Source organism: Ceratosolen solmsi, unplaced genomic scaffold (assembly GCF_000503995.2).
Source record: "Ceratosolen solmsi marchali unplaced genomic scaffold, CerSol_1.0 scaffold7, whole genome shotgun sequence".
Classification (NCBI taxonomy): Eukaryota; Metazoa; Arthropoda; class Insecta; order Hymenoptera; family Agaonidae; genus Ceratosolen; species Ceratosolen solmsi.
Window position 1 is genome coordinate 4,541,493 of NW_011948413.1, and position 15,632 is coordinate 4,557,124.

The following is a 15,632-nucleotide window of genomic DNA, read 5'->3' on the forward strand; positions in this document are numbered from 1 at the left end:
TGATGGCGGTGATAGCGGTGGTGGTGGTGGTGGTGGTGGTGGTGGTGGTGGTGGTGGTGATGGCGGTAGTAGTGGTGGTGGTGGTGGTGGTGGCTCTGTTGGCCGGGGCGACGATGGGCCGCGCGCGGCCGCAGTTCTGCCTGACAGAACGCAGGACGTCGGTGCCGGCGGCTCAAGTCGGATTTGACGATGCCTCGCGTCACAGTGCCACGGCGTCGAGCGAGCGTCACTCGTTGAGCGGTTCCGTTCCTCCTCGCGACATCGCGCGCGCACCTCGTTCCTCCTCTCCTCCGCTCCGTTCCGCCTTATTCCCCTCCCTTCACCCCTCGACGCCCCACCCAACGCCTAATCCCGCTCCTTTCCCTGCCTCCCTGGTCCAGGAGCCGAGTCCTCTCTCTCTCTCTCTCTCTCTCTCTCTCGGTGGCTTTTCTTGCGATCGTCGAAAGACGACGCACACACGCGCGGTGCCTGGCGTCGATTACCATGCACGCAACGTTCGGCGTGCGAGCGGCGGACGTCGCCGCTGCACTAGGATACGCTCCCGCCGCGGTACGGGGACGCGAGTTGCGCGCGTCCACGAGCGCGACGACGATGACGTACAGCGGGGCTCAGACGATGGGGGCCATCGCCATCGAGAGTATGGCCGACGAGTGCGCGGAGCGTCGAAGCTTGTCCTAGGCGGCGAGACGCCAGCCGGAAAACGCTGAGGTGCGTGCGTGCATGCGTGCGGGCGTACGACGGAGAGATAGAGACAGAGAGAGCGAGAGAGAGAGAGAGAGACTGAAACCGAGAAGTTCGAGCCTGGACAGCCCGAGGGGTGGGGACGACAGAACGTGAGGCAGACGGACAGAGAGAGAGAGAGAGAGCGATTAAACGAGCGAACGATACACGGGGAGAACGAAAAACTGATCCCGAGTGTTGAGGAGTCAGAGCCGAAAGTTCGTTATTAATAGACCGAGGAGGCGAAACCAAGTGCAAGACGCCTCCGGACGTGAGAAATGTCGCGGGTGTCGCTTAACAAGTCGCAGCCGAGCCAATACGGCTCGCGTCGTGTCCGAAAGATCAGCACGGTGGGTGAGACATTTAAACCATGCATTTTGGATCCTTTGCGCTATCGTTCTCATCTCGGTTCCCGTACCTATTCTCCTCCTCGTCCTCGTCCTTGTTCCTGTTGTCGTTCCCGTCCTCGCGTTCCCAATGCCGACCTTGTCCCTGACCGTCCGTATCATCGTCCCTTCTCTATCCCTTCACCGTTCTCATCCTCCCCAGTTATCCTATCCACTCTCACTCTAGCTTACTGTCACGTCCCGTCTCGTAATATCCCATCACGTCTCGTCCTGTCCTATCCTCTTCCCCATCTTTCGCAACAAAAGTCCAACCAATGGAGTCCTTATATGCTTTACCGAATCCTGCGATCTCGGGTGTGCTCCTCTTTGTTTAGTCGCTCAGGGTCCCGGGGTGGGGATCGAATGCGCTGACTTGCAGCAGAAGCTACTGCCACCGCTGAGGCCAAGGCCGCGAAATAGGCCACGAGGCCGAGAGTTAACCGCTACGGTTGGGCACACGACCGATCGGCATTAGATTTGAGTTGCGCGCGCTTGGCGCGCAATGCGCACGGGGTTGGCGCGCGACCGGGGGACGAGGAACAAAGAGGAATACGCGCCCGATTACGTAAGTCAGCGAATTGCGTTCGCCGCGGCAGACTTTACGTAAGGGGCGGCCGATCAGCTGACGGCCGGAGACCGTCTGTCTTCGCGGATCTGCCCTCGTCCCTATCCTAACGTCGACCCCGCGCGTCCTAGGCAGCGCCGATACCGCTCAAGGCACGAAGACGGCCACCTTCCTCACCTTGTATTTTGGATTACAGACGGAGAGCGAGTACTCCGTGGAGGAGCAGACTCGGCTGACAAGCGGCGGACCCGGGGGTGGCGGCCACGATGGGGACGAGACCTCCCCAGAGGAGGAGGCCGGCTCCCTCTGCGAGTACCACGATATACCGCCACCCCCGGATGGCGGCTATGGCTGGGTCGTTGTCTTCGCCTCCTTCATGTGCAACATGATCGTCGATGGGATCGCCTACACCTTCGGCATATTCCTCGGGGAGTTTGCGAGCTACTTTGAGGAAAGCAGCAGCAAGGTCGCGTGGGCGGGCTCCCTACTCTCGGGTGTCTACCTGATGGCCGGGCCCGTAGTCAGCGCGCTGACGAACAAGTACGGTTGCCGGTTGGTCTGCATGGCCGGGAGCTGCATCGGTACCCTGGCTTTCGTGCTCTCGACCTTCTCCGGCTCGGTCACCGTGCTCATGTTGACCTACGGCGTCCTGGGCGGTCAGTGTGATTTTTGGCGACGCGACTGTCCGACACCAAACTAGCGGAACAAACGGCCGCGCATACTATCCAACTACCACGACGACTGAGCTTCTTGTCCTTTTCCACCAGGAATCGGCTTCGGTCTCATCTACCTACCAGCCGTCGTCTGCGTCGGCTACTACTTCGAGACCAAGAGGTCTTTGGCCACGGGGATCGCCGTGTGCGGCTCGGGCTTCGGTACCTTCATGTTCGCGCCCCTTGCCGGCATACTGCTCGAGACCTACCAATGGAAAGGCGCGATCCTCATCCTGGCCGGCCTCATCTTCAATTGCGCCGTAAGTACCTACCAGAATCTCCGTGCACCACAATTATCCCCAATTACTACCGTATTATCTCACGTCTTCATCTCGTTTGCTCATTGTCTCATATCGTTGCATGTTACGCGTTACGCGATCGTTAGGATGCGCACGCTGATTAATTCTCAGCCAAGAATTAATCTCCATTAGCACGGCGATCGTATTGTACGAGCTCCGCGTCACGCCTGCGAAACGTTATTGCTTCGTTATTTCTGCAATTATATAAGAGCGTCATTGACAAAGTATAAACAATGTTTTCGCAACGGCGGCCTGCGCGTCCTCATCCATACCCTATGTTTTCACAATTTCAAGAACCCGCCACACCGCTATTATTACATCCTTCTCACTATACAAGAGTCATTCAATAACGAGGAGGTACAAAGCTTTTGCATATTTTTGACATTGAGAAGTAGAAAAATGAAGAAAAAGAAAGAAGAAGAAAGAAGAAATGAAGATGAAGGAAAGAAGAAGAAAGAAGAAAAGAAGAAAAAGTGATGAAGAGAAGTAGAAAAAAGAAGAAGATGATGAAGAAGAAGAAGAAGAAGAAGAAGAAGATGATGATGATGATAATGATAATGATGATGACAATGACAATGACAATGACAATGATAATGATAATGATAATGATTATGATTATGATATTGATGATGATGATGATGATGATTCTAAATAGTGGATGCGTTGCGTGTCATTGAAACGATTGTACGTTTGCACCTGCAGAATTATACATACGCTTCGATTGGGCTTGTTTGATGCATTGTAGGCGCCATGAGCGATACCGATATCGATTTGGGCAACCACTCGGACAATGTATAGCAGATCTATATTTATCCTCATATATTTTCTCCCTTTTTCTTTTTGAGGTAAAACTCATGCAGTCACCACCGCCTCCGTTATACCTCCCCCCCCCCCCCATCATCCCTCACGCAAACTGTACGCATCGTAAAAAGTGCAAATAACAATAAGCTAACAATGGCATTGTAGGGTCGATGTAAATATCTACCGTCGGGCATGAACGTGTTGATGCGATCCTGCAAAAATAGATCACCAAATTGCACCGGCGCGCAAAACTACAAATGCCATTAACGAACGTAGCGCGCGGGGTGGTGAGCGGGGGAAAGCTGCTTGGAACGAAGAATAATAAAAAAGAACGTCACTAGCTCGCGGTCGAAAGTGCGTTTACATATATTTCTCGAACATTCTCCGCGCGGCTTTACGGAAATCGAAAGGTCGCGTGGTGCACGAACGTTTTGTGAACAAGGACTTTCACAATTCGGTATAACGGCTGCGCTGGCATTAGCTGGTTGCCGCGTAAATTTTCGAGCTCGCGAGAAGCGAGGTGGAAGGATATGAGAAAAACATGAGTATAAAAGTCTCGGTACCGTGGCTCGGCTCCTATTTATGCGCCTTGCCGCGTTTTTCATTCAGTGGTGGCTCAAAGCTGTCAAGCAGTACGCGAAGTGTGTCGATGCGCTCTCTAAGAAAGAGGAGGGGGGGTGTAGCGAAGAAGCCCGTCAACTTACACCGCACGAAAAGATTTGGCAGCTGAAAATATGTCGCATCGATTCGCATCACCACTACGTATGAGGCGAATATTTTTAAGAAAAAAAAACCTTCAAGTACGCGCTCACGACCGCGAGCTTCGCCCCCCCCCCCTCCGGCAGACGCTCGTAAACACGCTAACCCATTTAAATAGAGTATTTGTTTAATTTCTGATTTTTATGCAAGCTTACTCGAGTCGTTGAATAAAATGTTACCTGTCAATTATCCTTCGCTAGTCGATATATGTATTTGAGAATGTGTGTGTGTGTATGTGTGTGTGTGTGCGCGCGCGCGTATAATATTCTTCGACTTATCCGACACATAATACATTTGTAATGGAATGTTTGCTACAACTTCTTTCTCTACTTATGCACCTTCAAATTATATTTTAATGTTTGACAATTTTACTTCGATTTTCTATTATTTTCCTCAGTGTATACAATGCTCGATAAAGCTTCACATTTTCTTCCATTGCCTGTTTATATATTTTGCAAATTCCTCGTATAATAACATAGTCTGTCTTACTCATAAAAGAGTAATAATTTTAATTCTGGGCTCAATCGTGTATGCCAATTAATCATTTAATTTTTGAATTTTTATTTTTTATGTAAATTGTACAATATTTACTTATCGAGATAAAATCGTGAGTATCACTTTTATTTCGTATAATTATGTTGAGTTTACTGATTACATATGTACACGTCATTAAATTTCATTTAGCGATGCTTCGACGGCACGTCGGTTGTCCTTTTTGAGCTATACGCACGATAACAAGAGCCATGCATTGTGTATAATGTGTGTACTGTGGACATTGTTGAGCAGGAGTTAAGCAGGAGCCGTACCATAGAAACGACACTAAATTAAATCTAATCACTCGTAATCACTTAATCGTCAAATCTTATACAAAATTAAATACTTTTAAATTAGGACGACAACGATTACTTTAAGCTGCGAGATTAGATATCTTTGGAATGAGTAGATAAACTTCAATGTAATAACTTCTTTGTATTGCGCTTATATTTTTCTGGATTGCTATTCTCACTCTTTAATTCATTCAAGGTTAACTGACGAAAAATGTACGTTTGCCTTGATGTTTGGACAATAGACGAAGATTTTTCGCTCGGAAACTTCGCATGGACGCACTCAACCCGAGAGTTATTATAAATTATCTCCTTTTTTTTATATCTAACTTTAAAATAGTTTGTAACTACCAAGTAGTCTGAACAAGTTTATTTGAGCGTCGGTAATGTGAAATGAAAATTTTATTTAACCAGTAGCATTAGTGAGATTAGCGAAGCGATGTACGAATGGAGGTCTTGCTTAAAATGATTGCGATTGGTAATGGAAAACAGTAAAAACGAAAAAATATGTCGATAAAAGTTTTTGAAAAAATGATGTCCTCGTGATTGCTTATTTAGTAAAAGATTAATAAATTTAACGTAAACGGCGTTGTTGCCCATAAGCTGCAATTGTCGCATGCGGAAGATAATGTTATCCATTTAGAAAACATTTCACTGCATTTTCAAATTCTCTTAATGTCTGTAGTACGACGCTGGTTGGCAGTCACTCGGTTATTTTACGAGTCTAGCTATTCGTAGTTTTACGATTCTATGTGTGGGATGCAGTTGCACATCGGTGTTTACATCACGAAGCTACCAAGCTTTATCGAGAATCTTAAATAAGTATTCGCAGAGAATGTGTTTTTATATGAATTAACGCGCCCGTTGAGCTATTATCTTGTTACAACCATGATAATGTACAATATTGGCAAATGAGAGAGCATAGTATGAATTCCAAAGGAATTGCGTCAGTGTTACCAACTTACGATGTCAATTCCTGTCAATTTTCATAGATTAAATTGATTACAGCGAGCAAAATCAAAATTCGCATCAAACAAATCGTCTCTTTATATAACCGAATACAACTAAACTCTCGATGCTTGGATATTTCCAGCTATGGAATGCTCTACCTTCGCTTCATTATTAGTAATTTCATACACGTAGATCTCGAATACGATATGATAACCACGCCTGTACTCGTAAAAGTGATAACGTCGTACTTGGGCCTCATCGTCGCCAACCTCCCGAATACCGATTTAATCTGATAATACACTCAAGATTTTACAATCGGTTACGCGTCTCTTTATTGGCATGCCTGCTCTCCGAAACGAGATACTTTGTTCAATTTTCTGACGAGCTATTTTTATATAAAATGTGCGTTAGCCGTAATTGGATCTTTCGAGCGACTTTTTTCAATTTATCGCCAAGTTCATAGTTAAAATTCATTTGATATAATATTAATGTTGAGAACATTGTTACTAAATGTATTAATTTCGTCATCGTATCCACCACTGCAATGTGGTTTCCACTATATTTAGCGCCTTTTAACCAAAGCAAAAACTTTATTAATAAATGCTTGGTTGATCCAATATTTTAAGACTCAATAATACGATCACAAAAGTCGATCCTCATTTCCAAACTATATACGCCATTAAACATATTATCGACAAGAATTTCAATAAAAGTATAAAACATGTTTTAAAAAAAAGACTTTGGAATGGACTGACGATAATTAGATTATGACATAAATCTACGAGTCTGTACTCCAAAAGTAAATTTGCAATACATAATTAAAAACAATCTTTAAAATATATTCGTAATTAAAGTATATATAGGACGCTCATAGCACCACGCGAATAACTTTTCAGATTTTTGGCGCATTGATGAGACCACTGGAGTACCCGAAGGCCTCATCCGTGAAGCCGCTACTGCAACGAATGGCAGAAGAAAAGAGATTCCAAATGGAGCGCGGAAGTATCGGTGGATCATACTTCATGGTGCAGCTTCCAGATGGATCGATGGAAAAGAGGATGAAGATGCCGATTAATATCGACCCTGGCGTTCACTCTAGCTTCAATTTAGACCAATTAGTGCCTGGTAAGGAAGCCAATATTTCATAGTGTTTTATTAACGCAAGTCGAGTCATAGCGACCGATTAGAAAATGATATTTTACAAATAGGCGTTCGTTATTGTGGGCGCCTTAAATAAATACGTACGCGCATAAGATAGAGATTGAGAGATAGATAGATAGACAGATAGATAGATAGATAGATAGAGAGAGAGATAGATAGAGAGAGAGAGAGAGAGAGAGAGAGAGAGAGAGAGAGAAGTCCGTGAGATTGCGATAGGGCGCTACGTGTCGATAATATTAATTGATGCTAATATTATGAAAGGAACTCCTCTGACGCCAGTACCGACCGTGCCGACTCTGCCCACGATATCGGAAGTCAAAGTGCAGGAACACTCGTCGAGCGGCGCGACAAGTAATAGTGGCAGCGTGGACATAAAGGGCAGCTTGGTGAAGTCACGCAGTAGAAAAGCCATCGACGATACCAAAGACGTGACCAAGGACATCGTGGACAAGCCCGAGAACGAGTTCAACAAGCCAATAATACCGCGTAATGCGTCGCAGCCGGCATTCACCACCCACGTCCAGGGTCTACCAAAGAACGGCTCGGTGCCCTTCTTCGATAGAATACGTAAAACCAGCACTGGCGAGCGTTACAAGCCGAGTCTCAGCGCTATTAAGAACTCCAGAACGACCCTCAACTCCAACGGAGACATCCGTAAGAGCCTCCATTTACGGCTCTCCACCAGTAGTATGCTTGGCTCGCGTAATAACAACACCGAGATGGATGTCGGTATCATAATAAACAGCACCCGCTCTGCCCGATCGCGTGAAAAACCTCAAGTTGTATTATTTTCAGGACGGCGAGAGCATCACTTTCACCACCAGCACTAGCCGCATAGCCCGAGAGAAATCCATTATGGTACGACCACTCTCGAGAAAGGATATCTTCTACAGCGGCAGTATCATTAACTTGCCGGAGTTCCAGAGCCAGAAGTCTCTCGCCAATTATCGACAGAGCGTCCTCTCCATATCCAAGTCCATACGGGGCGTCGACACCAAGGATGGCGACGTCGAAAAGCAGCGTAAGCTTATCGATACCAATGCCGCTCCGCTCCCTATGTTTAACACTAAACTATAATTGAATACTGTTGATTTAGCGCCTCTTTGTCCCTGTCTTGAGATACCGGAGTCTTTTAAAGAAGCTTTGGGTACGATGATGGACATATCTCTACTAAAGAATCCAGCCTTTCTCTTAATTTGCATCAGTAACGTATTCGGAATGGCTGGTCTGTACATACCATTCTTTTATTTAGTTGACGCAGCCGTTCAACGAGTAAGACAATACCCAAATGCCATTGCATTATATTTATGAACGATTAGCGAAAAGTATAGCTTTGTATTATTTTTTAAGGGAGTCGAAAGAAAATACGCTTCGTGGTTGCTCTCTGTTATTGGGATAACGAACACCGTGGGTCGTGTCGCATGTGGCTACGTCGCCGATTTTCCCCAAGTAGATTCCTTACTATTAAACAACGTATGCTTAATTGTGGCTACGATAGCAGTTACGTTAACACCATTTTGTTACGCTACTGTCCATTATATGGTAATGAGTACTTTTTTCGGGCTTGCCATTTGTGAGTATAATTCTACAATAATGCTTCATTGCCATATCGCTTACTTTTTTTATTCTATAGACTTTCATTTGTATTGCAGCCGGTTATATATCGCTTACATCTATCATATTAGTGGATCTCTTGGGCCTCGACAAGTTGACAAACGCTTTTGGATTGCTGATTCTATTTCGAGGCGTCGCGGCCATCGGTGGCCCTCCAATTGCAGGAAATTTATACGATTTTACAAAAGATTACGGAATAACTTTCTACATGGCAGGATTTTGCTTTTTAATTAGCACTATTACGAGCTTCGTAGCTCCAACGTTGAAACGCTGCACTACGCCGCAGGTAAGAATGCCGTAGTTCATCTATCCTTTTCCCATATTGTTGAATAGGCTTTTCATTGTCGAGCACACACTTTTCAGACTCAGCCTGTGATATTAGATACATTGACGCCGATTGACGAAGACATCGAGGAAGAGAACGAAGATGATATTCCTGAAATTATTGAAACTGCACCATCGCCTCAAGAGCAGCCGGAGAAGGAAATCAAGCAGATCGAGTCTGTATTATAAGCGAAAAATCGGGTGCTTCTGCTACTATGTTTTGCAACAAAGAAAAAAAAAGAAAGAAAAAGAATTTACCGTCACTCCGAGCCATATTGTGATACGGTTAAAAATTTTCATCAAAACTTCGAGAGGTATTTCTTTTTGCATACCTCCTGATTGATATGCACAAAATAACTGATGATGACGACCGATGAATTTTTTGTACGATTATAGACAATTTCAATAATTACTTTAAATTTTATTTTTTAACCTTACAATAAATTGTATGGAAACGTGACATAGAAAAATTCTGTCGGACCAGCGCACTATTTAGCTCGTCTGTATTGATAATATGTATTGACTGAATTAGAGGCGTTTAATTAACTTAATCAGTATCGATTGTCAGTATGTGTAAAGAAAATCGCAAATATAAAAACTAATTGAAATGCGGCAAAATCAAGGCTTTTACGTGTGTACACAACAACAACAACAAAAATGTTTTTATTTCATGTAGATAACAATAATTATAATATTAATAATAATACTTAATAAAACCATCAGAATAATTAAAAAATAACAACAATAATAATGATGATGATGATGATAATAATAATAATAATAATAATAATAATAATAATAATAATAATAATAATACGATAAGAAATAATAGTAAACGCGAAGGGGAGAAAAGCTTGCATTTTATTACGTAAAGCTCTCGTCATTGGAAGCTATTTTTGGGGAAGAATTTCCAACAAGAGGCTTTTTATCAAGGTCAAAACAACAAAATGCAAAAATATATATTTCTTATGTACGCATGGCACATGAATCATATTAATGATTCAATTATATGGAAATAAGAGAGAAACGTAACTGAATGAAATGGCACTTTAGTTGTAAATAAAAAGGAGAACAGTACTTGTAAAATATAGGAAGGCGTTAATTGAACCAATCGCTGGAACGTGCATTATAGAAAGAAAATGCAACAGCAGAACCCAAATTTAGCTTAGTTATGTGTACGTTATTATCGAAAAATTAATATATTGATGGTCGCGAGCTAACGAGTGTATTAATTACACTAATAATTTTTCGTTCTTAAATATCTTACTTTTTTTTCATATATAATAACAATGTGTGAGAATAATATATATAGATTCTCAACTATGCAGATTTTGTTTGTGTTAATTAATGTAAAAATATAATAGTAGATTTATAACACTAGGATTAATTTTTTTCAATTTACATTGAGGCGCGTGCGAAGAAACGTTAGTTAACACAAACTGTCTAATAACTAATATTTTATTACTTAAAAAGTACGCTAGGGAAGGCACAGCGAGCACAAGAAATCACTTGTGTCACTTAATTTCCGCAGTGATCGCTGGTTAACTGATGCATCTGACTTAAACAATAGTAAGCGATTATTACAATTACGTTATATTGTGATTTATATAAAAAAAAAAAAAAAAAATATATATATATGTATAAAATAATAAAAGAAAAAGTGTATATATGCCTATATACATCGGTGAAAAAAAAAGAATGAAAATAAGAATTATTGTAAATCTTGTTAAACGCCAAATGAAATGTTACGCAGCGCGTGTGTCGTGTACGTAAAATGCGAGTTGAAATTCTGTTCTAATTTTATACGTCGTCCTTGCGTAGCAGGCATTACTCACATACACACGAACACGAACAAGAACAATATGCATACAAACACACGTACTCTCTCTCTCTCTCTCTCTCTCTCTCTCTATATATATATATATATATATATCTATCTGTCTCTAACACAAAACAGAAACTCCACTCGATCAGCTTTTTGTTTTTTGTTTTTTGTTTTGTCCTCATAAACAATGCACACGAACCGAAGCCACGACAAAGAATTGAAGAATTGCGTCGCAGTCCGACATAGCCGTTCGTTTGGTACTCCACAAATGGAATCTTTAACAGATTACAATTTGTTCGTGGATCCTATCGACCTAGAACGTAGGCGCTCGAAACGAGCCTAAAACCATATAGAGACATTTCCAAGATGAACCGTAGAAGATTATGATGGACGAGATTTCTACAAGTACCCCCTTTACTCTGGACGTTTCTATATGTTTCTACGAGGCTTTTCACGAGATGAACTAATCCACCTTTACCACTTATTTTCAACTTAAGCTTAATAATCATTAAATGCTACTATATTTACTACTGTACCGATAATTTCTATTACTTATACCATTTGTATGACATAAAGTAATTTTATTATCTTATCGTTGTTGTGCAGAAAAAAAAAGTTGAAAAAAAAAGAAGAATGAAATTGTGTATTATGATTTTATTTTCATTAAGTCTCTTCGAGTCAGGTACGTCGAAGACATATTTATGTAACAATTTCTTTTCTTTTGTCCAGTTTAGTATTTGTGTTAATTTCCTTCTATTTATTCTTTCATTCTTCCAGTACCTTAACTATGATAAACGTCATTTCGTAAGTTTTAAAGAGCGCGATTGCGTATGGGTGTGCTTGCGAGTGTGGCGCGTGCGTGTGAAATCATGTGAGGTGGCGCGCAGAGGCTTCGTTGCAAGACATGGAGACATGTTGGACGCCGTCGGTAAAGCGGATCGCCCAAGGGGATGACAACTGCTTATGCGAATACGGCGTCAGGCGCAAAGCAGCGAATGAAAGTGTGCTATGGCGTGTATATAACGACGAGCTTTTGGATTAATAGCGGTAGAGGAAAACTAAAGAAAGAAGCAGAAAAAGTATTAGATAGATAGAGAGAGAGAGAGAGAGAGAGAGTGAGTGAGAGGAGAGATCGCGTAGTAGATGCGTGTATATGTTTTAACGAGTCACGTTGTTGTATAATGTACGTACACGGCTTCCTCCGTGCAAAATATGTTAATATACGATATGGTACAAAAAAGGACGAATGTATTAGGTAACGTTTATCTAAATTCAAAGAGAAGAAAAAAAAATTTATGAATTTTTATTATTGAAAAATGAAAAGAAACTGTCTCATATTGTTTATATCTGATACTTTTCAACCCTAATCCCCTTTCCTCGTCAGCATCTCATATCAGTTTTATACCAAAGGGACTAACAAAGAATAGAAGGCTTTGAAAATTGCACTGAAAGCGACTGGAATGAAGTTCATCATTGGACCTGAATCCCGTGCATTCCAGTCACGCGCCAAATATATGAACCAAGTATAATAAACTTGTCGTGAAGACCAAGTAAGACGGAAAACCGATTGCCATCGGTTGACATGCGGCGTGACATCGCGGCCGGACATTGGCCGAATTGCCGGATTCACGTATTCCCCCCCCCCTCCGCCACTCACGGCGCTCTTTCCCCCACCGACACAACATGCGAAAAGCACTCGCGAGCTTTCGTCCCGTTCATAAATCTTTATGGAGAACATCAGCGTAAAGTGGCGGACTTGACTCTTTAAGCAGCCGCCCCCGTTCATTGCCGCGAGCGCGCGCCAAGAGGCCGAACGCGTCGGGCATTCGTTATTCGTTATAAAGCGTGTGCGGTACGACGAGCTACAACGGGCAAGATGATCGAGAGAAGAAGCGGTAATAGTGGCCGTAGCTGAGGTGACGGTGACGGCAACAACGACGGCTACGGCAGCGACGGCCTCCTCTGAAGATGCGAAAACTGACGTTTCCAATGTATTTTTAAATCTCGCGTCTTTGGCTTTATCATTCGCTCGATTCGTCGTATTATCGACGCTCGCCGTGGTGGCTTCGCAAAACTCGCTGACATTTCGCCACGTAAAAAGCCTGTGTGTCACAAGACGCGTAACCGCGGTGTACTGAAAGCGCCTCGTTCGAAATACCAAGGTCAATATTGAATCGCGCGGCTCCTTCGACCTCCCTTCGGTGCAAAGTTCGAGAATGCGCAGGGCCGTAAAGCCTCTGGTGCGCGCGGGCCATATGGTCCACCACGAGGCAACGTGGTGAAAGTGTTCGGTTATTAACAAAAATGAACGGGGGCGCCCTTAGCCGACTTTATTATCGAAAGTTGGCAGCTCGCTTTTCCAATAGATAAGGAGCGCATACCGCCTCGGCCGTCGTCAGAGTCTCCGTCGCTGCCGAGGGGAACGCGCCGTATCGATGAGAAGGAGCGCATTTGTCACACGAGGCGCCTGTCGGTCGAAATTCTTTTCTCGAGTCAGTCTGACGAGCGAGTGAGCGCGATAAAGACACGCGCGCGCTCTCTCTCTCTCTCTCTCTCGCTTACACTCTATCTCTCTCACTCACTCTCTCTTTATCTCTCTCTCTCTTTCTCTTTATCTCTCTCTCTCTCTTTATCTCTCTCTCTCTTTCTCTTTATCTCTCTCTCTCTCTTTATCTCTCTCTCTCTCTTTCTCTTTATCTCTCTCTCTCTCTCTCTCTTTATCTCTCTCTCTCTTTATCTCTATCTCTCGCTCTCGCTTACACTCTATCTCTATCTCTCTCTCTCTCTCTCTCTCTCTCTCTCTCTCTCTCTCTCTCTCGTTCTCGCCTCCTATCTCTCTCATAGTCTCTTTCAAAGTATCTTACTCACGCACTCGACACGCGCTCGTGGCTGAGACTCGCTGCCAGCCGAAGGCTCACCGCGACAGTCGTCCACCAGGTGCGCCTCGACCTCGACACGTTATTTTCGCGGCCTCTTGCTCTCGGCGTGAGGGGTCGTGAGAGAGAAGGGCTGCGATTCGCGGCTACGAGATTAGGGCGAGCGCCAGGAGGAGTCGCGCGGGTTACGAAATAGGAAGAAGTGCAGCGAGGTAAGTCCAGGGGCCGATGCCTTTATCCGAGTGGATAAGAGTCCCGGCGATTGTCCTTGGCCAGCTGCTGCACGGCGCTTGCTTATCGCAGCCGCGCGAGTTCATCGGCCAGATTCGCTCAGCGGCTCTTACGATGGGAGATCACGCACCAAATCCTCCAACAATTTCCTGAAAATCCCATTGGGATGCCCGCGGCAGCTTGGCATCCGACGTATCTAAATTGAATTATCGTGGCCGTGGCCGAGTGTCGTCGCCCGGTATCGCACATGTGTGTAAGTGCACGTGTGCGTGCGTGGGTGCGTGCGTGCGCGTCTATCTTCCCCGGTAGTCTTTCCTACGGCTACCGAGCTCGTGCCGGCTTCTCTTTCACCCCCTCCTTTCCTACCTCGACCTTGCCCGGCCAAAATCACGTTGACTTTGCTCTTGAACTCCAATGATCAGCTACTTGAATCGGACCGCTACACTTTCGAATTCACCGTAGCGGTGCTCGGCTTGTCCTATTCAAAGGCAATTCTAGTCGATAAGCAAGGTAGAAAGAGTCCGGGTGCGAGTTGGCAGGATCACGCTTTTCCAAGCGCTTCTCCCTTGCAGATTCGCTCGTGGTTATTCTCTTTCAGCCGATTTTTTTCTTAGATCGTATTGTGCTCTCTCTCTCTCTCTCTCTCTCTCTCTCTCTCTCTCTCTCTCTCTGTCACTCTCTCCCTCGGATCGTCACGCTATTATAGGCGCCGGACGATGGGCGGCTTTATTTATATATAGTTGATTCCTACGTATCGGCGACCTCTTAACGAAAAAGGGAGATATGCTGCGCGCTGATATTGACCAATACGTTTGACAGCCGGTTTTTAACGGGCACGTACACTCTCTTGTCCGCCTGCCCTCCCGCCAGCCCCTCCAACGCCGTTGTCCACCACTCCGTCCCGTGCCCCCTTCGTCCACGATCTATCAGCACTTATCTACGATCGCTACTAATTGGTATGTTAATAGGCATGAATCGCGCTTGGAAAATAATCCACTGATTGCTCTGGAAATATATGCGAGAAATGGAGGGAATAGAGCGCGGATGCATAATCGTCGAACTCGATTAATCTAATGGTCTAACTATTAAATACTTCACTGTTTACGGACAATAACTAACCGCCTATCTTGAAGCATATTTGTATTTTGACACATTAAGAGAAAACAACGGTACTGATTAGTGAGCGGTTTAGCAAATAGACAACAACAAAGACCATTTGTAGTGGCTACAAGGAAAGTTTGGTATTGCGTCCTAAATATTTTACGTGCGCATGCGCGAGGATAAAACGTCCACGACCCAGTATCTAATATAACTTTGTGTTATTGTTCTCATTTCACTAGACGATTTAACGATCCTGACTATTATTTATTATTTTCGGTTAATATTGATATATAAGCTTGTTATCGCCCAAACACTCACTCTTCGATGGTTAATCTGTTTTGGTCTAGATAATCTCACCGTAGGCATAGTTAAAATTGCAATCATTGTGTCAAAACGATGATTCTACACACGCACACGCGCGCGCACACACAAAAACATTCATCGTTACACGGCAATTGTAATTTCCACTTTTTTCAATAGCC

The 15,632-nt window shown here is 44.1% G+C and overlaps 1 protein-coding gene across 1 annotated transcript; it reads left to right on the forward strand.

The window, feature by feature from the left end:
• The first annotated feature begins 416 nt into the window (after positions 1 to 416).
• LOC105367342 (monocarboxylate transporter 12) lies at positions 417 to 9,817 on the forward strand. The gene is made up of 10 exons (XM_011506014.1): positions 417 to 1,070; positions 1,868 to 2,327; positions 2,439 to 2,644; positions 6,915 to 7,143; positions 7,441 to 7,904; positions 7,975 to 8,200; positions 8,276 to 8,451; positions 8,530 to 8,752; positions 8,832 to 9,079; positions 9,157 to 9,817. Exons 1-10 carry the CDS (start codon positions 999 to 1,001, stop codon positions 9,304 to 9,306), a joined length of 2,454 nt encoding a protein of 817 aa, XP_011504316.1. The 5' UTR covers positions 417 to 998; the 3' UTR covers positions 9,307 to 9,817.
• Positions 9,818 to 15,632: the final 5,815 nt, after the last annotated feature.